We start from the raw sequence: 24,865 nt of genomic DNA, 5'->3' as shown, positions 1-24,865 counted from the left end.
CCACAATACCGCTGAAGCAAGAAAAGACTAGTAGCGGCAAGCGAGTTGACAAGATCTACGCCCACAACAAAATTGTGTTCTACTCGTGCAATAGAGAACTACGCATAGACCTAGCTCATGATGCCACAGTTGGGGAACGTTGCAGAAAATTAAAAATTTTCCTACGGTTTCACAAGATCCATCTATGAGTTCATCTAAGCAACGAGTCATGGGAGAGAGATTACATCTACATACCACTTGTAGATCGCGTGCGGAAGCGTTCGAGAGAACGGTGATGATGGAGTCGTACTCGCCGTGATTCAAATCACCGATGACCAAGTGCCGAACGGACAACACCTTCACGTTCAACACACGTACGGAGCGGATGACGTATCCTCCTTCTTGATCCAGCAAGGGGGAATGAGAGGTTGATGATGATCCAGCAGCACAACGGCGTGGTGGTGGATGCAGCAGAACTCCGGCAGGGCTTCGCCAAACTGCTGCGGGAGGAGGACGAGGTGTAGCAGGGGAGGGAGGCGCCAAGACACAAGGGGTGCGGCTGCCCTCCCCCTGCCCTCCTTTATATAGGCCCCCAGGGGGGCGCCGGCCCTGGGAGATGCAATCTCCCAAGGGGGCGGCGGCCAGGGGGGTGGAGTTCCCCCCCCCCCCAAGGCAAGTGGTGCGCCCCCCACCTAGGGTTTCCAACCCTAGGCGTAGGGGGGGCCCAAGGGGAGGCGCACCAGCCCACTAGGGGCTGGTTCCCCTCCCATTTCAGCCCACAGGGCCCTCCGGGATAGGTGGCCCCACCCGATGGACCCCCGGGACCCTTCCGGTGGTCCCGGTACAATACCGGGTGACCCCGAAACTTTCCCGATGGCCGAAACAGCACTTCCTATATATAATTCTTTACCTCCGGACCATTCCGGAACTCCTTGTGACGTCCGGGATCTCATCCGGGACTCCGAACAACATTCGGTTTGCTGCATACTCATATTCATACAACCCTAGCGTCACCGAACCTTAAGTGTGTAGACCCTACGGGTTCGGGAGACATGTAGACATGACCGAGACGGCTCTCCGGTCAATAATCAACAGCGGGATCTGGATACCCATGTTGGCTCCCACATACTCCTCGATGATCTCATCGGATGAACCACGATGTCGAGGATTCAAGCAACCCCGTATACTATTCCCTTTGTCAGACGGTATGTTACTTGCCCGAGATTCGATCGTCGGTATCCCAATACCTTGTTCAATCTCGTTACCGGCAAGTCACTTTACTCGTACCGTAATGCATGATCCCGTGACCAGACACTTGGTCACTTTGAGCTCATTATGATGATGCACTACCGAGTGGGCCCAGTGATACCTCTCCGTAATACGGAGTGACAAATCCCAGTCTCGATCCGTGTCAACCCAACAGACACTTTCGGAGATACCTGTAGTGCACCTTTATAGTCACCCAGTTACGTTGTGACGTTTGGTACACCCAAAGCACTCCTGCGGTATCCGGGAGTTACACGATCTCATGGTCTAAGGAAAAGATACTTTGACATTGGAAAAGCTCTAGCAAAACGAACTACACGATCTTGTGCTATGCTTAGGATTGGGTCTTGTCCATCACATCATTCTCCTAATGATGTGATCCCGTTGTCAACGACATCTAATGTCCATAGTCAGGAAACCATGACTATCTGTTGACCAACGAGCTAGTCAACTAGAGACTTACTAGGGACGTATTTTGGTCTATGTATTCACACGTGTATTACGATTTCCGGATAATACAATTATAACATGAATAAAAGACAATTATCATGAACAAGGAAATATAATAATAATCCTTTTATTATTGCCTCTAGGGCATATTTCCAACAAAAACATGGTGTGATTCCAACAAAACAGAGACACGGTTCCAGCAAAAAAAGCTATCCGTCGCCCGTGGCAGCAAAAGAACTCACCGGTACCAGCAAGAATAAACGCCCGTTGCAGCTCGTGATTTGCTGGTCGTAGCACGTTCGGGTCGCCGCCGATATTGGTTGTAGCTCATCGCGCTGTTGCTTCCAGCTTCACTGTTGACAGGTTACAACAAAAATGCTTGTCGATTGTAGCACCCGGTGGCAGCTCGCGGCCATCCTCGGTCACCGCCGTCGCGCACCACCGGTTACCACTCCTGCTCGTCACCGTTGTAGCATGGTCGCCGCCGGTTGAAGCACCCCAGCGTCGCGGTTAAAACACCTTCAAGCTGCAGGAATAGCAAGCTGGGGTGCCGCACGGCCTCGCAGATGGATGGGCGACCGCTCGCCGGAGCAACGAGGGGCCGGGTGGATGGCCGCCGCTCGTCAGAGCAGCGCGGGCAGGTGAATGCTGCCTGCTCGCTGCAGGAGCAGCAAGGGGTGTGCTCTGATCTGATTTGGGGGCAGAAAATGTTGTGTTGACTAAGTGATGGGATAAGGAAGACGCTGTGAATGGTACGCGTGGGGGAAGACATGGCACACCCACGACCGTATGCTGCACGCGTCGTCCGGCGCAATCGTTGGGCCGGCGCACCGGATACAACGATTTCCCATCTGATAATGTCATCACTCTTCGTAAGACTAAGTCTGTAAAAAGTTGCATGTAAGTGTAGCATTGCTCAGCCTACTAAGGATTGAGGCGGGCCCCATTATATTGGCTGTCCCTTTGCCCAAAAAAAGGGAGGCTGCATTTCGGGCCATATAGTGAAGCAATTTTGGTAAGGGAGAGCCAATATTATGTGAGAATCTTTTTGTATAAATGTCGTAGCGGTCATGCCCATATGCCAACAGATTTTCTTTTCTTTGCCGGATAATAGATCCATCTCTATGCATATTGTGCGGCAATATAGAATAGGTCTGGCGTACCCACTTTCCAAAAATTAGCAAAAAATTGTACTTCCTTCATTTTTATAAACAAGGCCACAAATTCAAATTACAGATATCAATGTAAAATTTAATGACTGCTTTGCAAGTCAGCTTTTCTTTTTATTTACTGGGATCATTAATACCCCACATGCATGCAAGAAAACTGAATGGAGGAAGTAGCTGACTGTCATTATGAATGCATGCATGCAATTATTAAACAGGTTGCTACTACAAAAAAATATCATTAATTTTGCCTCGATTATTGTTGGTGGCCTTGTATAGATGCAAAATGTATATTTCATAGTGACCTTGTATATAAAAATGGAGGGAGTATCTTTAAGTTGTGTAAATGCCAAAAAAAAACATGCACATATATACCGGTTTATGTTGCAACTTTTTAAAATTTAGCAAAATAGGAGAAAAAATTATCGACGCCTGAGAGATTCGAACTCTCGCGGGCAGAGCCCATGTACTTAGCAGGCACACGCCTTAACCACTCGGCCAAAGCGTCGTTGTTGACAAGATTCTCACATAAGCTAATTGTCTTTCTACAAAAATTCACGTAATATTGAAACCATGCTGAACACAAAGCAACAGCTGTCCACCCCGATAAGCAGCCAGAAACAGCAGCAGATTTCGTTTGAGATAAAATCGAATCATCCATTGCACTTCAATCTACTGTACACACACAAGCTTTTTTATGCTCATCATACAATCCTTTCTTAAGAACAACCACTACCAACGATAACTACGAACCTAAGAAAGCACGCACCATTGACTCGTACATTAGCTCAACACAAAGCACTTCAACTAGTCTGCCCGCCGGTCGGCATCACCGGCCTGCGGCGCCACGGAGGAGACGGCATCGTCGGGAACGCCGACGGGGACGTCGGAGAATGCCGCCAGCACGCGGCGGACGCTCATGCTCCGCATCGGCCGGAAGCTGAGCGACCTCGCCGCGCTGGCCGTGGAGAAGACGTCCGAGGACTTGCGCAGGATGAGGTAGACCAGCCCCTGCACGAGCGCGAACACGGCCACCTTGGCCAGCGCGTCCCCGAGCTCCGGCGAGATCGCGGCCGCCGCCTCCACCACGTTGCCCATTCCCCAACAACTAAACCAGCTCAACTGGCCGCCGACGATGACAGTCGACGAGACTACGATCCGACGCGATCGAAATGTGTAGCTTACAGTCGAAGAGAGCGTGTGCTTCTGTGTCCTGTGTGTGATTGGTCGTTGTTTATATATAGAGGTGGCCGGCATGCGGCTTGCGTCAAGTTGCTTTTCGGGCGGCGTGAGCCTTGCACGCAAGCGCGCGAAGGAGGTGGTGCAAGCCTCCACGCTTTCTTCCCACATCTGAACGACTGAACGACTGAACCGTATGGCCTGCCCCTGCCTTCGCTCATCATCGTGTACTCTGTGTCTGTGTCTCTGTCACATGGACCTGTGTCTGGACGAACGCTCTGAACTCCGCTTTTGGAAGCTATCGTCTCTGAGGTGGCACGCATGACCCATGAGCAGCAGGGCCACCGGCTCCGAAGGCGCACTATCCATTTGCTTGCGGCTAAGGGCATCTCCAGCCGCGTCCCAGAAAGGCCTCCCTAGGCATTTTTTTCACACCAGCGCCGAAAAAACAGCCCAGTCGCGTCCCCAGGAGCCCGATTTTCGTCGGCTTGGGCCGAAAACAGCGCCGGCGGACCCAGCCCGAACTCGGCGCGCTGGGGGGGTGCCGGGGCAAGCTGTTTTGGCGCGAAAAAGACGCGGGCCAGCCGCGTCAGCGACTCGGCGCCTCGTTCCCCCAACGGCCTCGGTTTCCCGCGGGGAATCAATGGCAAGGCTGACCGGCAGCCTTGCCATTGATTCCTCACGTGCGGCACTTCACGGCTCGGCGCGCCGACGCCTCCCTTCCCGCGCATGCGTACACACGGGCGCGGCCCGGCTATAAAAGCCAGCGGCCTCCACTCGCCTGTGCCCAGACCAGTCCCACCTCGCCGCCGTCCAACCCCTCCCTCTCCCTGCCTCTCCCGAGCGCCGCCCTCCGGCCCCTCCCTCTACCTCTCCCGAGCCCGCCCCGCCCCGCCGTTGCCATGGCAGAACGCTTCCCCGGAGACGAGGCGGCGGCCAACGGCTTCAGCCGCCGTTCGCTCCGCGAACAGGAGTCCTGGCTCCTGTTCCAGGCGAACATCCCGGCGCCGCCGGACATGCGCGCCGGGCCATCGGGGTGGAGGCTCAGCGCCGGGGGAGTACCCATTCCCTGTTGCCCGACGCCGTGGCGAAGCTGAAGTACTTCACCGAGGAGGTCGAGATCGTGCGCGCGTCCCTCACCGATGCCCAACTCTCCCTCCCCCAGTACGCCGCTGACAACCACGCGGCCTGGGCGGCGTATTTCGAGCGCCGCCAGCAGCAGCGATTGGCGTCCACCAACGGCGCTGGTGGTCGGCGGTCGGCAGAACAGCGAGGGGCGCCACCTCTGGTGGGGCGTCCCCGGCCACACACTCGAGGGCGTGCTCACGTACCTCGAGGGCGGCAACGACCCGCCGTTGGCGTACCCCCCGGCGCAGCACCGACGCGTCGGGCCATGGGCGCCAAGGAGGTTCGGCTCCTCCTCCTCCTCTTCTTCCTCCCGGTCCTCGTTGCACTCCTCCGGCACTCCGGCCCTGCTCGGCGTCAAGGCCGAGCCCCCGGCGGAGTCGCCGCTCGGCCGGCGCACTCGCAGCACCGGCATCGTCATCAACGAGGGCGGCCGGCGCGCCTCGTCCTCGTCGGCTCCTCCGCGCTTCGTCAAGCCAAAGACGGAGCCGGGGCTGGCGCCGGTGAAGACGGAGCCGGGGCTTGCGCCGGTGAAGGCGGAGTTCGACGACGACGACGCGGCCCTAGAATGGGCGCGCCAGGACTCCTTGCGATGGAGAAGGCGCGCCGGGAGAAGGTGAAGGAGCGCCAGCGTGCCGCCCTGCGCCGCTTCGAAGAGCGCCGACGCGACCGCGATGAAGACGGGGTCGTCGTCCTACGCGACAGCGACGACGACGACGACGACGATGACGCGCCGCCGCCAGTCCGCCATGGCGACGCCGGGTTCAGCAGGGGCGCCCGCGTCAAGGAGGAGAAGGCCGACGACGACGACGATGGCGGCGATGACTTCAGGGCCTTTCTTTTTTAGATTAGGTTAATGTCATGAAAATGGCGAATTTCGCCGAAATTTGCCATGTTTAGACGAAATTTACCATGTTTGACCGAAATTTAACTAGTTTTTATCATAACTTCGTTGAACGTCTCATCTTTTTTTTAATACGCGCCTAGGGACGGCCCTGGGGCCGACGGCTGGGGGCCGACTCGCCCCAGGGCCATTTTTTGCGCCGGCTCACCCCCAGGCGGCGCTTTTTGACGCCCCCTGGGGGGCCAACGGCTGGAGATGCCCTAACCTAGATCGACTCGAAATGAAAAAAGGCAAATCAATCGACCATTTTCGGGCGCTTTCTTGCTTGACGGGCCCTAGCTAATGGCTGGAATTAACAGGGCGGCAGCGACAGGATAACGCGGGTTCACGTGGCGGCCATGTTTTCCGCCCGAACGCGATGGTGGTGGTGGCGGGTGGCCGGTTCTTGCAAGCCAAGCAATTGCATGCTCATCGGCGGTGCATGGCATACAGCCCCATGCGCGCTTGCTTGGCTCGCAAGTCCATTGCTTGCTGCCACAAGGCAGCTAGCTGTAGCGTCTGCGATTTGCTCTAGCGAGTGGCGAGTCACCGGGAGTCAGGCGATGCTAGCTGCTCGTGGTTAGTTTTTGTCAATCGTCCAAGGAAAGCCATTGCTTTGCTTCCTCAGCGCGACGTGTACACGGGTGAGGCATGTGGAGGCAAAATGAATTGTAAAAATTGTCGAAGATCAATTGACGGTTAAAGAAGTCAAATGACATGCTTAATGTGAGAATCTTTCCAACAACGACGCTTTGGCCGAGTGGTTAAGGCGTGTGCCTGCTAAGTACATGGGCTCTGCCCGCGAGAGTTCGAATCTCTCAGGCGTCGATAATTTTTTTTTTATTTTGCTAAATTTTGGAGAGTAGGTATACCAGACCTATTTCTATAGCACAATATGCATCGACATGGATCTATCTATTATCCCAGAAAGAAAAGAAAAACTGTTGCATATGGTGGATGCTGCCACATTTTTTAATGTAACGGAAGAAGAAATTTTGCCAAAATTGCTTTTGGAGGCCGAGCTCCATGGAGGCCTCCTTTTGCAAAATTCAAAATTCATCAAAATTTATATTTTTATACTCTAAAAAGTTCTGAAAAAATACAGATATACACAGAGGTATAGTGTACATGTGTCTAAAATTTTAGGACAAACTACGTTGAAATGAGGGTTGTGCAAAAAAAAAAAAATAGGGCCTTTCAACACATGATAGTACTATTCACCTCAAACTCCACAAATTTGTCTTTTTTGTGCATATCACATTTCAAGGTATTTTCATCCTGAATTTTTACATGAATATACATTTCATCCTTGTATAGTTGCATATTTGTTTCAGATTTTTTTTTTGAAATCAGAAAGTTTGAATTTTGATTATTATTTTTCAAAAACAAAAGGGCTCCATGGAGCCCGGCCACCAAAACACCCTGCTTCTTAATTTTGTTGCATTATGCTCACTTGCAAAATTCAAGATCGTTGAGACCCATGCCACAACTACAACCGCGACCGAACAAGTGTGCATGCTCAAGGCCGCGATGGCGGCTCCCGTCATTGAGCCGGGTGGGAGAGGTACAGAAAGGCCGCAAGGCAACCGTCACCGCCATCAGAGATATCTTCCTTCTCCTCCTCCCACGATGGCGACAACCATGAGCCATCATATGTCGTCCCATTGCATTCCTATATATATGTGTAGTTATCATAACCTATCTATATTTGTGTCGCATAGGAATCTATCTATGTCTAGGCATATGTAGTGTGTCGCATCTAGACCTTATCTATGCTATATTCGAATTTGAAGTTGGAAGTCTGAAAATTGTGCATTTCAAATGTTGTTACATTGTGTGACATCGAAATATATAAGTTGCCGCATATTCATGTGAAATTGGAGCAATGGAGTCATATACACACAAATTACAGATAAATATGAAGAGGGAGTCTTACATAACAAATTAAAGAGAAATATGAAGAGGAGGTCATATATATACAAATTAAAAAGAAATACGAAGAGGGGGTCACATATATACAAATTAAAGAGAAATATGAAGAGGAAGTCGTATATATACACAAATTGAAGAGAAATATGAAAAGGTAGGGGGTATATGAAGGCTTTACACGTTAGATTTGGAGTTGATAAATATTTTTAAAGAGCCCCTTTGAAGCCTAGGCTCAGTTTTTCCGGCATTCTACAAAAGTTGCTCCTAGACTTATTTTTACTGATTTTTTGTTTAAATGTTGCCTCATAGCTAAGATGAGTGAGAGAAAAAAAATATATAGCTACATGTGTGTTGCACATGCATATTTACTACTCCCTCCATTCACAAATATAAGATGTGCTAACTTTTTGTAAAATTGAATGTATCTAGACACGTTTTAGTGTGTTTGTTTACTCATTTCAATCTGTATATAGTCCATATTGGAATATTCAAAAACATCTTATATTTGTGAATGGAGGGAGTAGTTATTATATATAAATCCTCATGGGATCTTGTGTCATGGACCATGCATGTCTATCAATTCTGTCAATGTGAGTGACCAGTACATAAGTTAGCGGCTCTATAGTTCACATTGTGAATTTTTCATTACAAAAACTTTTCAAACTATCTGGAAGAAAAATGTTATGGAGTACAAGATGGCAAGGTTCAATATATTAGGCACAGTGACGTGATTGATGATGGCACTGACTCTGCTTTTGGGGAAATAACATCGAACATCAAACGAAATGGGCTAGGCCTTTGTCGTATTATTGGGCTCAGACCAAAACGGGTACATGGAGCCATTGTTTCACAAAATGGTTCCCTCTATCGCTAAAAAAAATGGTTCCCTCAAAAAAAAAAAAGGGGGGGGGGGGGGGGGGGGTTGAGTTGTAGCCTATCTGTATGCATACACTTGACTTGCGAATAAATTTGAAAATCAATGCTTTGCGAAGTTACTCACACGCATAGTTGATTATCACATGATCTCACATGGCGCAAAAACAAACTCTGTTGTTAGTTTTAACAAGGTTTGCACGTATAAACTAGCTAAAAGTTTCGCTTTAAGCACCGATGACAACTTGACAAGAGAAGAAAAGGATGCCACATGGTTCGAAAGAAAAAAGGATGCCACATCAACCATGACAAGAAAAGCTAGGCTCGATCAGCTACGAATATCTCAATGCTTCCACACAAAGCCAGTTACATTTCCCTCCAAATTCTGCTCCAACAAACTAATTAAGTGCACTCTAGCTCACCATATTCGTCATATAGCACAACAGATTTAGTTAATAGCTGGCAGCTCCTCCTCTCTTACATTTCTCTCTGGTATATATGCAGGCAAGTGTGTCCGGTATTGCTTACAGCCACCAGCACAGTGCACAACCTCAAGAAACTACACCAACAAACCGGACCAAGCTAGAAAGAATAATATGGCGTCCAAGTCTAGCATCACCCACCTCCTCTTGGCCGCCGTCCTGGTCTCCGTCTTCGCCGCCGCCGCAGCCACAGGCCCGTATTGCTACCCGGGGATGGGTCTTCCGAGCAACCCGCTTGAAGGCTGCCGGGAGTATGTCGCACAGCAAACTTGTGGCGTCGGCATCGTCGGGTCGCCGGTATCCACCGAGCCGGGGAACACCCCGAGGGATCGGTGCTGCAAGGAGCTTTACGACGCCTCGCAGCATTGCCGGTGCGAGGCGGTGCGCTACTTCATAGGGCGGACGTCTGATCCCAATTCCGGCGTGCTCAAGGACCTTCCCGGATGCCCCAGGGAGCCCCAGAGGGACTTCGCCAAGGTGCTCGTTACGCCGGGGCACTGCAACGTGATGACCGTTCACAACACCCCATACTGCCTCGGTTTGGACATATAAAGATGGATAGATCCGTCTCTCATGAATGAATAAGCATGTTCCATCCATGGATGTGTGGCATGCATATATATATGAACAAGAATAAAGGGAATCATTTTGTGATTCTTAAATTTCAACTCAATCTTTTGTTCATATGTCTCGAGGTTTAATAGCCTTGTGAGTATCTTATTCATTGCTTGTGACCCTCAGAAGCGTTCTTCGATCCATAATATGTCGTCGGTATATATAGGATAGCAAACCCATGCAAGAGGACGAAGCGCCACCAGGTTCAACACAACCATAATTTTCAAGAGGGACAAAAGCCCTAGTGATCCATAGCACCTCGCCTATTTCGTCCATCGTAGTCGTCCAGTTGTGTATCAACTCGCTAGGTTTCCACATTGTAACCACAATTGTATTGATCTATCTCGAGATATAATCCAATCAAAGCACGAATAGGGCTATACCCATCCCAAAAGGGCTCGGGCCTGGGTAAATCATTGTCTCTAGAGATCCATGGTGACCCTGGCATACCTTTGTGATCAAACAAATCACATATAATTATTGCCACGCATGTATGATAATTAAGATAGGAATTTTGGATATAGCATAACACTTATTCGTTCACAAATTGAAGATGATTAAAGATGTTAGACACATATGTGTCAATGAGTAATAATGTACGGGGTACACCCTACGGGAGAGACAACCAAAGAGTGTCTAGAGACACCTACGCACACCCCGTGACCCGCACTAGTCGTGCGAGAGTGGACACTCGGGGGACAAGGATGGACATGCTATGTCCGGGTGATCTTTTCCTCATGAGTCGCCTTGAAGATAGTTCTCATGTTACCAGTAGGGGTCAACATGTGTAAAGACCTCGCCAGGAATTGCCTAAGATCATCACCTTCTATGAGGCTATGCTGATGTGACCTAACTTTCTATGGACCCAATCCATACTTTGTAAAATGCCAATTCACGTAGGGATATTACCCATAGGACCCTAAACCTAGGTAAAACCACGATGTATCTATTGTCTCCAACACGAGATCCTTTCGAACACCACCCCTTTATTTGTCATTGTTTACGACTTCGTGGTACTTCATAAAGTCAGCAGTGAATCAATCTTCGACAATGCATGATATTCTGTTTAGCATAATTTATTATGGTTGTAATAATGCATTATTTCTTATCATAATATGTTCAATCTGGGTTGGTCACCCTGCTAAATATTTCCTTCATTTACCCCGCAGGAATCCTTCCATTTTGGACAATCAGGGGAAGGATATCTCTCCCACGTTCGAGGTGCAGTCTCCACATGTTGTCTCGCTTTAAAAAAAATGCCCTGGGTCCTAGTGACCATGGGTAGAGTTAAAGAAAAACAAATAATGCTCGACTAGTATCACGCCAGCATTTCACCAAAACTCTTATCTTTTTATTAAAGAAAATCTTGATTCAGGAAGAGGAACAGGGAAATCCAATTCTTAAGTGCAACACACATTTATCAATAAATTATGAGAACTGATTTTATTGATTACTTTAGAGTTTTAGAGTACTGCTTCCATATTTACAAGACAACAATAAAGCCTACACAACTGAAATAGATACAAACACACTGTATAAAAATAAAAATAAAAATACAACATGAGCTCACTATATGAGCAATCCTAATTTGGAGTAACTATCTATGGGAATTCTATTTCTGTAGATAACCTTTGAACCATCACCAAGACTATTACAGGTTACAACAAGTTGAGGCTGTTTGCACCCCCACATCTCACCATCTTGTTATTTCTTTTTACCAGCAAGACATGCTTCAGCCTTTTATTGATTTATTACAAAGTAGCCGCTTCATCGGATTTCACTAACTTGGCTTTCAGCTCTGCATTCTCCCTTTGTAACCGTTCAAGCTCGGACTTCAGAACCGCGTTGTCACGCCGCAGCCTCTCCACCTCAACTTCAGCGTTTACATTTCCCCCCTAAAAGAAGTACATATATACAAGGTGAAATGCCAATGAGAAGGAGAAAGTGTCTGAGGTTGACAATGGACTGCTCAAGAGAATGTTGGTATTCTGATTAGATCGCTACTCCGTGTCACCTACATTTTCCTGCTCTGGAGTCAATGGTGAAGATGGGAACTGTCCGGTGTACGGAGCACCAAGCAAGACTTCCCTAATGACTTCATGTGATGCCAAGCCATCAATGCCCATGTTCTCATAACTCCAGAATGCACCTAAGGTTCCCAAGAACCCTTCGTGACACAGAAATGTCGTTTGAACTTCACCTTTGGACCTGGGAGCAAAACAAAAGGAGAGAAGCAATTATCAATTGCCTGGTCATAGTGCAACAATTCTTCTCCTGTTCCTGGATAGCAGAATTTTCTGTACAATTGCAAAGATATTTTGCATGGTATCCACGTAGAAAATTCCTTACCAGTACTTGAGGGAACGAGAAATCTTGTCCATAGTCTTCTCATGACCACAGACATAAGCACCTCGAAAGAAGATTCTCTTTAGGCCTGATAGATTAGCCACAAAGTAGGCTATCTAGATAAGAAATAAGAACACGTCAGAGGATACTTCATGATGGTGCCTGGTAATTCCAATATCCGGAGAAAATACCTGTCCAATGTTGTATGTGAAAGAGTTGAGTAGAGCTGCTGCGAGATCTTCTGCTTTGTACTCTGAAAGTTTGCCCGAGTTCACTTTTCCAAAGCTTGCTGCAGTAGTGGAAGCTGGAAGACCAATCTGGCGTAAAGAGAGAAAAATTAATGGGCATACTGATCGCCTTGTGTGTCATAGATTCACAATTTCCATGATAAGCATGTCAAAGCCCTAAAACTAATCTTCAAATCTGTACAACAGCTGGTGAGACTGCTGTTCAATTCTGCAATAAATGTTAATATTATTATTATAGCAGAAATCTCACAGAAAAATATATTCTTCCAGAGTATAGATCAAATACCTTTGGATAACCACGCTCCCCATAAATGTCTCCAACAGTCAAATCTACAGCCAAATTATCACCCCTCCGGCTCAAATCCAAGAATTCCTCATAACTACAAGCCACAAGGAAATTTAGAGATTGTTTAATCATGTATCAAGGAACATTCCTACATCTTATAAGCACACAAGCTAGATCGATAGTACCTTGAACAGCCAGTTAAAAGCCTTGCAAGACCAAGGATAGTACCACCACCCAGATGTGATCCGATAATTCGCTCAAACTTCCCCTTACCAATTACCTGACAAGATTGTTTTTTGCTGATAAAAGTGCTAGTACACAAATAATAAAAAGAATGAAAGCAGTGTACTGGCTAACCTCTATCATGCTGACACCAGATCCAATATTAACAAGGAGATAAGGAAATATGTTGCTATCGTTATGTTCGTCTGCTGATGTCACATCAGTAGGACCTGCTGCCTCATGACTGTTCTCCTACAGCAGTGGGGGAAACCCACAATTAAGCTTGGAAAGATAAATCACCCTAACCACAATAACATTTATTTATTTCTGCATCGTGCCTATTCACACGACTTATATGCATAAAAAACTCTTATGTGTTATTGTTGTGGCGTCCAAGCCACAACCATACAAATGGAATGGTAGATCAGTCCTTCACTTCTGATTTACTTGAAAATGGGTGAAATTTTTTCCTACTGGTGCACATTATGCACAAGCATTTTACTTAAATAAAAGACGATACTCAAACTTGTCGTGTTTCTTGTAGTGTGCAAGAAAATGATAAACATATAAAGGATATCATCATAGGAGCTGACCTCTTGAGATTCCTCGAGGTTCAAGTTTTCATCTCTGGGATCCCCGTAACTCATCAAGGCACCAAGAGCACCTAAATACCCTTCATGTTGCAAGAATGAAGCTTGCATTTGACTCTCTGACCTGAATGACATACCTCAAATGTTAAGATTCTTTCCAAGGTTGATAAAATAAGAGTAGAAACATTCAGTGAGAAACAAAAAGGAGTTTCTTTAGAATCCTCTTAAGGACAGCAAACTTATACTACTAAATACAAGCAGTCTATATTTTTTTATATGAACAGATGCTCACCAAGAGGAATACATTTGGAAAATATAAAATGCTCACCAGAAGTCTAGTGCATAAGAAATATTATCCATTGTGCTCTTGTGTCCACGTATGTATGATCCACCAAAAAAGACCCTTCTGAGGCCCAAGAGTGATGCAACAAGAAAAGAAATCTGCAGGACACATACCAAGAGTGTGATATGAACCCATATTTCAATAGACAACAATAGACCAGCACCAATAGGGGAAACCGTGAAAGTACCCTTTTTTTTATAAGGGGCTCCCCCTCTGGTTTCATTTATCAGAAACCATAATGTCTTTTACAACTACTAAGCAAAGAAAAAAAAAGGAGAGATCAATCGAAGCATAATGCCCCCATAAATGCCTATGCTACCAAGCTGGAGAAGATGAAGCAGACTGAGAAACCACACGGCTCTTCAGTCCTTTCTATAGCAGGAATCAGGGACTACGGAAGCAACATTCGGTGAAAGTACCCCATAACATGTACTTTCTTATAATGCTATTATTCCTATTAATAACATGCTTAAGGCCGTTTAAACAAAATCAAAATGCTTTTACTGAAACAGTTTGTCTTAAGATAAAAAACACTTTGTGACATAGAATGAGTAAACCCTATGCCTCTTTTCTCCAGTAAAAGTCGTTATACTACTATGCATTTCTTCTTCAGATCAACAAGCATGTCTTCTTAGCTTTTCTTTTCTTCCAATAAAGCGAGGTTGAGTGCCATCCATGTAAACAGCTATGAGTAGCTGAGACAATAAGTACAATTTAATAACACGCAGAAGCACATAACATAAACTCACTTGTGCAATATTGTAAGTAAAGGCACTCAACAATGCGGATGCAAGGTCTTCAGGCTTGTAATCTGCTAGCTTTTTCATAGAAGTAATAACTTTTCCAAAGCTAGAAGCAAGAGTCGAAGTTGACAGTCCTTGCTGAAACATATTAGGAAAGGATAAATCAGTAATCTATAAGGACCGATGCTCATTCATGATATGCGAAAGAATTAATTATTTTAATACAATATAAATATTGTCAACATAAAGATTTCAATGTGCTTCATCAATTATTCTAAACACAATGCTCCCAGTAGCCATATTGCTTTCCAAGCAATCTTGATAAGTAAGTTAATTCAATTTCAAGGTAAGAATAAGTATTTATACCACCAAGTCGTAACAGAATCGTAAGCAAGCAATGAAACTATCAATATTCTAAAAAGGGCAGCCCCAGTGCATGTAGCTCCCGCTTGCGCAGGGTCTGGGGAAGGGTCCGACCACTTTGGGTCTATTGTACACAGCCTTTCCCTACATTTCTGCAAGAGGCTGTTTCCAGGACTTGAACCCGTGACCTCATGGTCACAAGGCAGCAGCTTTACCACTGCGCCAAGGCTCCCCTTCGAAACTATCAATATTCTCCTAGCAAATATTCAAGTCTGACCAAATTGACCTACACACTAGGGCACTACTGGCCTGGCAAAACTACCACAAAAGAAAAGGCAAGTACATAGAACTGCAACAACAGGGCAAGGAGGGTGACAGCAAACCTTCTGGCAGGCAAGCTCCCCGCATATATCCTTCACAACTAGATCAAGTACAAAATTGTCCCCTTTCTGGCTTAATTGCAGGAATTCATCATAACTAAGAGAATAATAATATATTAGTGGGAAAAATATGTAAACCAAGATATTTATGATGCAAAAGGAAACACGTTACCTCTTGCAGCCTGTTAATAGTTTTGCTAACCCAAACATAGTACCGCCACCAATATGTGTCCCAGTTACCCTTTCAAATTTTCTATTTCCAGTGACCTGCATTATACTTGATAACACATGGTTATATGAGCTGCATTCTGCTGTATTTCCATATGAGAATCATGATGACGAAGAAGTGCAACCTTTAATATGCTAACTCCTGAGCCAATGTTCACAAGAAGGTAAGGAAACAAGTTATCTGGGGAAATATCAATCGAGTTCCTCTTTCCACTCATGTGTGTGAAGGCTGCGCCAGGAACATTCTGCGAGGAAGCATCAGTTAAATGGAAAACCAGATCTAAATGAGAACTAAATATCAAGAATGCAGTAATACCTTACAAAATATTAACCGGAAAGAACCATATCTTAAGCAGTGTTACAATGTGAAAGAATTTTTAAAGTTCAGAATCCAAATGAGAAGGTATGTGGTATGATGAGAGTAGCTTACAACTCACCTGTAACAAAAAGTTTGCTCCAGAGACAACACTGTCCATTTCATCAAGCTTGTCAAGACTAACACCTAATTTTTGCCGAAAATCATCACCAAATTTATATGATCCACCACCTGTTGCCTGCAAATGATCTCCATTACAATCGATTCTGGTCAAGCTATTTTACAATCCACCTCAGATAAAACATACTGCTAACAATCAAACAATACAAAATAAAATGACAAGCTTGATGAAATACAAACAGACAATATTAAGTTCTACATTCTCAAGCAAAGGTATATTCAATATGGAAATCAGAATTCACAAGCACACATTGGTCATTCTTGTGTTTGCAATTATTGATACTTGGGGCAGCCGAGTTGCCGAGGGTTTTGCCTCAGCTACAAGTATGCACAAGTTTCAACTCTAGGGGCGAAATCTATGTTTCCTAAACGCGCCAAAAACAGTTACACTCTGTCGCTTGGCGGCAAAACTTTGTTCCTGAAACTCTTTAGGAGTATTTATTAGTGATAGCATGGGTCCATGAAAATTAATTTCAAGAATTATTTTTAACAATAAATTGTAAATAGTAAGAATGATTTTAGTGGATGTGGATTTTGCCAAAGTGCAAACCGACATTAATACGCTCCACATTATCCATTTAAGATATTTTCGTATGTACTCAAGCAATCAGAATTCACAAATACACATCATTCGGCATTCTTGTGTTTGCAATTATGATACTTGGGGCAGCGGAATAAACGAGGGATTTGCCTCAGCTAAAGCCTACAAGTATGCCAAGTATTAACTCAGGAGGTGATATCTGTGTTCCCTGATGCACCAAAAACAGTTACAATCTGTCGCCTGATGACAAGACTTTATTCTGCAACTCTATAAAAGTATTTATTATCGATAGCGTGGGTCCAAGAAAATTAATTTCAAGAATTATTTTTAACAATAAATTGTAACTGGTAAGAATGATTTTGGTGGATGTTGACAGGAGCACTAATAAATACTCTTATAGAGTTTCAGGGATGTTGATAGCGAACCAAATCGCATGTAACTGTCCAAGACACTGGTGCAGAATGAATGTGTCATTTGAAAATTTACATTTTGGGTAAGAGAAGAGGTAAAGCATGCCATACAAGTTACGGCAAATAAATAGATAATTACTTCCAAGTGCTAACTGCGTAAATGATCTCCCTTTTTATTAATGTATTCATCTTGTGGGTCATAAGCCCAAAAGGTCGTTGCTACTTGCTAACACAAGAAGAACAAAGCATACCTTCAGTGTCATATTTTCTTTGCTTGGCCCTGTCGTTGTCCCTGGCATGAAAATGTTACACTTCAACCCACGATAAAGATAAAACTCCAACACATAACTAAATCATCAAACAACAGAAGCTGAAACCTTTTTTTTAGCTGGGCAGAAGCTGAAACTTGACAGAGTGAAAACAGAGTAAAACACTGTGTTTGCATCGCAGAGAAGAGCGATTGCAAATGCCGTTAACTGCTGTCAACAGCTAAATTCTAGATTCCCCTCTTCCTAAAATGAGATGATCATGAACTACAAGTCGACAGCAACAAACTTCTGAATGCTCTGAAGAACACCCTAGCTCACGAGCAAGTAACAGCTGCTGATCAAGCCATCCTATCCTACTTATTTTCCAGTGGAGCAGGGTCACCCAATTCTCCAGTCTCCACATTGCGTGATTAACCGTGCCAGGAAGCCAAATGGGCCAGAGAAGAACCAACGAATTCGGCGCAGCAGACAGCGAAGGTAGCACAGACGTACCGTTGCAGCCGAGGAGGCCTTGGGCCCGGACGAAGTCGAAGCAGTCGTCCAGCCTCCGCCTCTCGAACTTGGCGAACCGCAGCTCCGCCTCGGCGCCGCAGCTCGCCGTGTACACCAGCTTTATCAGGGTCCCTGCGACGGCAGCAGCAGTAACGACCACGAGGACGAAATTCAGAAGGAGAGAAGCGGTGGGGAGCTTATAAAAATTATGAATTACTGTACGACCTCCGATGTCGAGGGCGAGGAGCGGGGAGGCGGCGGGCTGGCGGGGGAGGAAGATGGGCGGGCTGCCGTCGCCGGGGTCGGCGCGGATCTCCGCGCCGGAGAGGTCGATCCGGCGGCCCATTGCCGCCCACGCCGTCAGCACGGATCGCCGGCCCCTCGGGGATCACGCGCGCATTTGGCTGCCGTGCCGCGCCTCCTCGTCGCGTTTGACTGCCGCGCTTGGACTTTGCGGGGAAGTGGGAGTAGTAGTAGGCGGCTAGCTGGTGCGATCGCAGCTGGGCGCTGGTGGGTGAGCAGTAGGGCAGGGTAGATGGTTGGTGGATGATGAGAGATCCCAGCCAGAGTCAGAGGCGAAGAGGAATAGAAGGAGGGTCGTAATAAACAGGTCGGATTGGGATTTGGATTGGATTTGGATGCCAGGCAAGACAGCCGAGTCTCCTGCCCAAAGGAATGTCAACTTGCGTTCAAGTGGGAATTGAAAAAATCATAATGGATCTTGGGCTCCATGGAGGCATTTCAAATGCGAAAAAAAAACTGATTTTTACTTCTCAAAAAAGAAACTGATTTTTTTTGTGCATGTACATTTGTGTGTACAAGATTTTCTTAATGACTATGCAATATTGGTTGCATGTCATACATTGAGACGCGGGCCATGTGTAAACATGCACCATGTAAGCAGGCCTTCGCCATTATGGATTAGTCCCGCCTTATTGATGCACGGATCACGTAAAATGTTGATATGGTACGGCGTTTTGTGGGTATGTACGGAAGACGGGTCACGGAAGATGTTGTAAGGTATGGCGTTTTGTGGGAGTGTATGGAGAATGGATCACGGAAGATGTTGATAAGGTATGGCATTTTGTAGGTATACACGCGACGTATTGACATAGGGATCATGGAAGATGTTGGTAAGTTATGGCGTTTTGTGGGAATGTGCGGTGAATTGATCACGTAAGATGTTGATAAGGTATGCCGTTTTGTGGGTATGTATAGAGAGTTCGGCTGCCCAAAAAAAAGTACAAGCATGAAAACGTATGAGAGCTGAAAGTGCCACATGGACTGCCTTAATTGTTTATTGGGGACTTCATTGAAATCCTCCATTCTCGTGAGTGGTGTGTGGGGACCCTCACCCACAACCGTACGTGCAAGCGTTTCATGATGTGTTAGATGATTGTGAGCTGAAGGATGTCAGCTACGTTGGGGACAAGTTTACATAGACATGTGGAGCTATACGCGAACGCCTTGATCGCAGGGTAGCTACAGAAAGTTGGTGACAATTGTTCCCGACAACAGCCATTATGAACATGGGGTTCAATGGGTCGGATCATCGACCATTACCGCCAGACACCGATCACTATGCTACAGAACTAAATGGTACTCAGAGAAAGAAGAGGTTTGAAGCGTACTGGCTTCTGGAAGCCAGTTTTGCTGATGTCGTATCAGGTGACTTGGAGTAGGCGGGTATACATGAGTCCACTGGTGGCGTGCTGCCCAAGTTAGGTTACCTCTGCGCTGGGCTTCATGAGTGTGACAACATGTTACTGAAGAAACCACAAAAAGTTTGCATAAGGTTCGACAAGAGATCTAAAGGGTGATGTGTGTCCCTATAATATACATGAGACTAAAGTGAAGAAAGAGGAACTCACAAGTGAAACTGGAAAGATGCTTGAACAAGAGGAGATCCACTAGTGGTAAATGGCTTGTGGAACTAATTGAAGAAAAACGATTGGAATTCCAAAAAAATCATGGTTTCACGTCAAAGAGGAAGAGACGTAATCACATCATAAAACTAGAAAATGGTCAGGATAGTTGGATGGAAGGTAATGACCTACTAAGGATGCTTATTTGGGATTATGTTCTCATCTTTGTTCATTGAAAGTCCTTGGTACTAACCATGCTATCCTGGATAGGATTGTGTTGTGAGTTGCTCAGGATATGAATAACCACCTGGTAGCCCCATTCTGGGCAGATGATGTGAAGAATGATGTTTTCGGTGTTGGAGATCTAAAGGTTCCTGGGACTAATGTCCCACACGCCATATTTTTCAAGAGGTTTTTCATCTCATTGGGGAGGAGATCGCCTATGAAGTTCTTGCAACAATTAATAATAAGCTTATTCTAGAAAAATAGAGCCATACTACAATTTGTCCTAGCTCCAAAAGTTGATGCACCAAAACTAATCACCCAGTATATGCAATGTTACATACAAAATAATCTCCAAGATGCTCGCGGGAGATTGAAGACAATTCCTTTAGATATTATTGCATTGCCCTAGAGTGCATTTATTCCTTCTAGCATAATAATTTATAATGTTTTAGTCGCTTATGAGAGTATCCGTACAACGAAGAATAAGAGAAGAGGCATACATTCAGACCTTCAGACGTGGGCCATGTATAATCATGAACTATGCAAGCAGACCTTCGACATTATGGATCAATCCTGCCTCATTGATGTATGGCTCACGAAACATGCTGATAAGGTATGGCATTTTCTAGGTATGTACGACGAATGGATCACGTAGTATGTTGATAAGGTATGATGTTTTGTGTGTATGTACGTAAAGTTCAACTAGGCAGAAAAGTACAAATGTGGTTATGAGAGAGCTGAAAGTGCAACATGGCCTACTTTGGTTATTTATGGGGGACTTCAATGAAATCCTCAATTCCCATGGGGGCGCTCACCCACAACTGTACGTGCAATCGTTTCATGATGTGTTGGATGATTGCGAGTTCAAGGATATCAGATATGTTGGGTACGAGTTTAGGTGGACATGCGGAGCTATACGTGAACGACTGGATCGCGGGGTAGCTACTGAAAGTTGGTGATCACAATTATTCCCCGTAGAGGCCATTACGAACATGGGGTTTAATGCTTCGGATCACCGGCCATTATTGCCTGATAAGGATCACTATGCTAGAATACTAAATGGTAATAGAAAGAAGAGGTTTGAGATGTGTCGGCTTCTAGAAGTCAGTTTTGTTGATGTCATATCAGATGCCTGGGAATAAGCTAGTACATGTGAGTCTACCGGCGGCGTGTTGCCCAAGTTAGGTCACCTCTATGTTGGGTTTCATGAGTTAAGCATCTTGTTACTGAAGAAACCACATAAACATTTACACAAGGTGCAGTGAGCGCTCGAAAGGGTTATGTGAGGCCCAAAGACACATGAGAATGGAGTGAAGCAAGAGGAAATCACAAGTGAAATTGAAAAGTTGCTTGAACAAAAGGAGATCTACTAGCGACAAAGAGCTGGTGTGAACTGGTTGAAAAACCGGAATTCCAAAATTTTCCATGGTTTCACATCATAGAGGAAGAGACGCAATCACATCATAAAACTGAGAACAAGATAGTTGGATGGGAGGTCATGACCTACTAAGCCTGCTTATTTGGGATTATTTGCGTCATCCTTTTTCCTAGAAAGTCCTTGGTACTGACCCTGCTATCCTTCATAAGATTGCGTTCTGAGTTACATTGGATATGAATAACCACATGTTAGCCCTGTTCTGGACAGATGATGTGAAGAATGATGCTTTTAGTATTGGAGGTCTAAAGACCCTTGGGACCGACGTCCTACCCGCCATATTTTCAAGAGGTTTATCATCCCACCGGGGGGAGATCACCTATGAAGTTCTTGTAGTAATCAATAATAAGCTTATTCTAGAAAGTTGGAGCCATACTACAGTTGGTACTAGTTACAAAGGTTAATACACCAAAACTAATCAACTAGCACTGGCCGATTAGCCTGCACAATGTTACATGAAAATAATTCCCAAGATGCTTGGGGAGAGTGAAGAAAATTCTTCCATATATTAGTGCCTCGACCCAGATTGCATTTGTGCTTGCTAGGTTAATTATTTATAATGTTTTGGTCACTTATGAGAGTATTTGTACAACTAAGAATAAGAGAAGAGGCAAAGATGGTTTTTGTGTAGTAAAGTTGGTTATGCACAAGGCATATGATAGAGTAGAGAGTGTCTTTCTTGAGAGGCATGGTGGTTAAAATGGGGTTCCATGACCAATGGGTGGACCTATTATGGCTTGTATATCTTTTGTTACTTATGAAGTTGTGATGTCAGGCTTAGTTCTCAGAAGACTGAGGACTTTGTTCCAGTAGAGGCCTTTACCAAGGCAATCCTTTATTACCTTCTGTTTTTTGCAATATGTAGTTGTTTGTAGAAGAAGTTGGTGGCATTGATGTGGTTAGGGTGTGCATGAATGCACCATCAATGCCTCTTTCTTTTATTCCCTGATGATTCCATAATGCTCATGAAAAATGGATACTTAAATGCAACTTCTCTGTAGCAAGTTTTGGACACCTACTCTTGTAAGTGCATCTAGTGCCCCTTAGTGATTTTGGTGTATTGAAGACTTATAGGTTAAGGGACTAATATGTTTGTCAGTGTACACAGGCTCTATAAGTCGATGAGGAGTTTGATATTTACAGTGAAAGTCGACCCCTAAAAATGAATATCTTCGGCTGAAGACTTTGGTTCTTCTGAAGACTTTGAAAATGAAGAAATTCTACAATTTGTACTACGTACAAAGGTTAATACACCAAAACTAATCAGCTAGCACCAACCGATTAGCCCGCACAATGTTACATGAAAATAATTCCCAAGATGCTTGGGGAGAGTGAAGAAAATTCTTCCATATATTAGTGCCTCGACCCAGATTGCATTTGTGCTTGCTAGGTTAATTATTTATAATGTTTTGGTCACTTATGAGAGTATTTGTACAACTAAGAATAAGAGAAGAGGCAAAGATGGTTTTTGTGTAGTAAAGTTGGTTATGCACAAGGCATATGATAGAGTAGAGAGTGTCTTTCTTGAGAGGCATGGTGGTTAAAATGGGGTTCCATGACCAATGGGTGGACCTATTATGGCTTGTATATCTTTTGTTACTTGTGAAGTTGTGATGTCAGGCTTAGTTCTCAAAAGACCGAGGACTTTGTTCCAGTAGAGGCCTTTACCAAGGCAATCCTTTATTACCTTCTGTTTTTTGCAATATGTAGTTGTTTGTAGAAGAAGTTGGTGGCATTGATGTGGTTAGGGTGTGCATGAATGCACCATCAATGCCTCTTCTTTTATTCCCTGATGATTCCATAATGCTCATGAAAAATGGATACGTAAATGCAACTTCTCTATAGCAAGTTTTGGACACCTACTCTTGTAAGTGCATCTAGTGCCCCTTAGTGATTTCGGTGTATTGTAGACTTATAGGTTAAGGGACTAATATGTTTGTGAGTGTACACAGGCTCTATAAGTCGATGAGGAGTTTGATATTTACAGTGAAAGTCGACCCCTAAAAATGAATGTCTTCGTCTGAAGACTTTGGTTCTTCTGAAGACTTTGAAAATGAAGAAATTGGTGTGACCTTGAAGATTTGGATATTCATGCGAGGATTATGAAGCGCGAAGACTTTTGTTTTCATAGTTTCGTTTTCTTCTTCTTGAGTCATAGGAAACACCGTACTGTTAAAGGGGGTCGAGGTAATACTAAGGAAACTGATTTCCATGTGATGCTCATCTCAAAATCCTACACCTACCCAATCCTTCGAGTGAAGCCATTGGAAATCTCATATCAGTTCAATCAATTTCTTCAGTGATAGAGACGAAGATCTTCTGGTCTTTGAGGAATTTGTTCTGACCAAGGAGTTAGGAATTAGCCAGTGCGAATTGCCTACACAGTGAGGAACATGATAGCCCTGAGGAATTCGAACCTCAAATATTCGACCGTTGTTGTGATATGCGCCAGTTGTCCCAAAATATCTACCCACCTAACGGTCATATCAGCCAAGGGCACTTATGTCTTATCATGTCGGGTTGCTCCCTAGGCTATAAATAGCCGCCCCCTACAACCACTAGCTGGTTGGCTGCTCCGAGAGAAACTGACACTTGTCATTTGAGAGCATCCTATCCTCCAAGGACTTTGAGCGAAAATCATCAAGTGAGGAAATACCCAAATCCCAAACCCAAACACCTACAAACCCAAAGTGATTGAGCATCACTAAAGAGATTGTTCCTGCGTGGAACCGACGCTTGTTACCTTTGAGGACTGTGTATCCTCCAGACGGTTAGGCGTCATGGTCTGAGCATCCAAGAGGAATTGTGGATCACCGAGTGACCAAGTCTGTGAAGGTTTGGAAGTCACCTGTGAAGACTTACCACTACTGTTGGGCGAGATTTGCGTGATCTTATCTCAAGGATAATACGGTGAGGACTGTGTGTCCGGGACTGTGTGTCCTCGAGTTTAAATACTCAGCCGCTCCAACCAGATGTACAACTATCACAGCAGTTGGAACTGGTCGACCAAATCATTGTCTTCACCGAGCCTACTGGTCCTATTTCCTCAACCCTTTCATTTGCTCTGTTATGTGTTGATGAACCTGATCATTACTGTGTGAAGACTTTGACTGAAGATTTTCTCTAATTCCTCAATCATATTTCTTTAGTCAGTTTGTCTTCATCTTGCTTTTCCTGTGTTTACGCTTTCTGTACTCTGTGTTTTGTCTTTCATTTCATCATGAAGACTATGCTGTTGCTCTGTTATGCTTATACATGAGTACTTATTCTGCTGCAAGTAGTTCTTTACTTAGGAATTTCTTCACCCTGAAATTCCTCAGTGAAGAATTCATAAAAATCGCCTATTCACCCCCTCTAGTCGACGTAACACACTTTCAACTGTGTAAAGTTAGCGCAACTTGTGAGTTATTCCAAATCAAGTATCTTCTTTAGCCCC

General features: G+C 45.1%; 3 protein-coding genes and 2 non-coding genes across 5 annotated transcripts; 2 read left to right on the top strand and 3 right to left on the bottom strand.

Moving 5' to 3' along the window:
• Window positions 1–3,287: 3,287 nt before the first annotated feature.
• TRNAS-GCU (transfer RNA serine (anticodon GCU)) lies at window positions 3,288–3,369 on the bottom strand. Its single transcript has one exon. It is a non-coding gene; the product is annotated as a tRNA-Ser (tRNA).
• A 101-nt stretch (window positions 3,370–3,470) lies between these two features.
• Window positions 3,471–4,056, bottom strand: LOC123160947 (uncharacterized). Its single transcript, XM_044578800.1, has one exon. It carries the CDS (start codon window positions 3,957–3,959, stop codon window positions 3,669–3,671), a length of 291 nt encoding a protein of 96 aa, XP_044434735.1. The 5' UTR covers window positions 3,960–4,056; the 3' UTR covers window positions 3,471–3,668.
• Window positions 4,057–6,794: 2,738 nt separating this feature from the next.
• On the top strand, window positions 6,795–6,876 carry TRNAS-GCU (transfer RNA serine (anticodon GCU)). Its single transcript has one exon. It is a non-coding gene; the product is annotated as a tRNA-Ser (tRNA).
• Window positions 6,877–9,362: 2,486 nt separating this feature from the next.
• Window positions 9,363–10,005, top strand: LOC100682400 (alpha-amylase/trypsin inhibitor CM2-like). Its single transcript, XM_044579950.1, has one exon. The coding sequence runs from the start codon at window positions 9,447–9,449 to the stop codon at window positions 9,882–9,884; it is 438 nt and encodes a 145-aa protein (XP_044435885.1). The 5' UTR covers window positions 9,363–9,446; the 3' UTR covers window positions 9,885–10,005.
• Window positions 10,006–11,363: 1,358 nt separating this feature from the next.
• Window positions 11,364–18,474, bottom strand: LOC123157473 (pantothenate kinase 1). The gene is made up of 17 exons (XM_044575770.1): window positions 18,130–18,474; window positions 17,905–18,036; window positions 17,395–17,435; window positions 16,134–16,250; window positions 15,822–15,941; window positions 15,641–15,735; window positions 15,472–15,565; window positions 14,732–14,863; window positions 13,968–14,080; window positions 13,643–13,763; window positions 13,185–13,301; window positions 13,013–13,107; window positions 12,828–12,921; window positions 12,485–12,610; window positions 12,297–12,409; window positions 11,966–12,155; window positions 11,364–11,842 (listed from the first exon to the last, which is right to left on the bottom strand). Exons 1-17 carry the CDS (start codon window positions 18,248–18,250, stop codon window positions 11,699–11,701), a joined length of 1,965 nt encoding a protein of 654 aa, XP_044431705.1. The 5' UTR covers window positions 18,251–18,474; the 3' UTR covers window positions 11,364–11,698.
• Between the last annotated feature and the right edge of the window lie 6,391 nt (window positions 18,475–24,865).

This window comes from Triticum aestivum, chromosome 7B (genome assembly GCF_018294505.1).
Source record: "Triticum aestivum cultivar Chinese Spring chromosome 7B, IWGSC CS RefSeq v2.1, whole genome shotgun sequence".
In the NCBI taxonomy this organism is placed as follows: Eukaryota; Viridiplantae; Streptophyta; class Magnoliopsida; order Poales; family Poaceae; genus Triticum; species Triticum aestivum.
The sequence above is the reverse complement of the archived record's forward strand: the minus strand, read 5'-3'. Positions and strand labels throughout refer to the sequence as shown.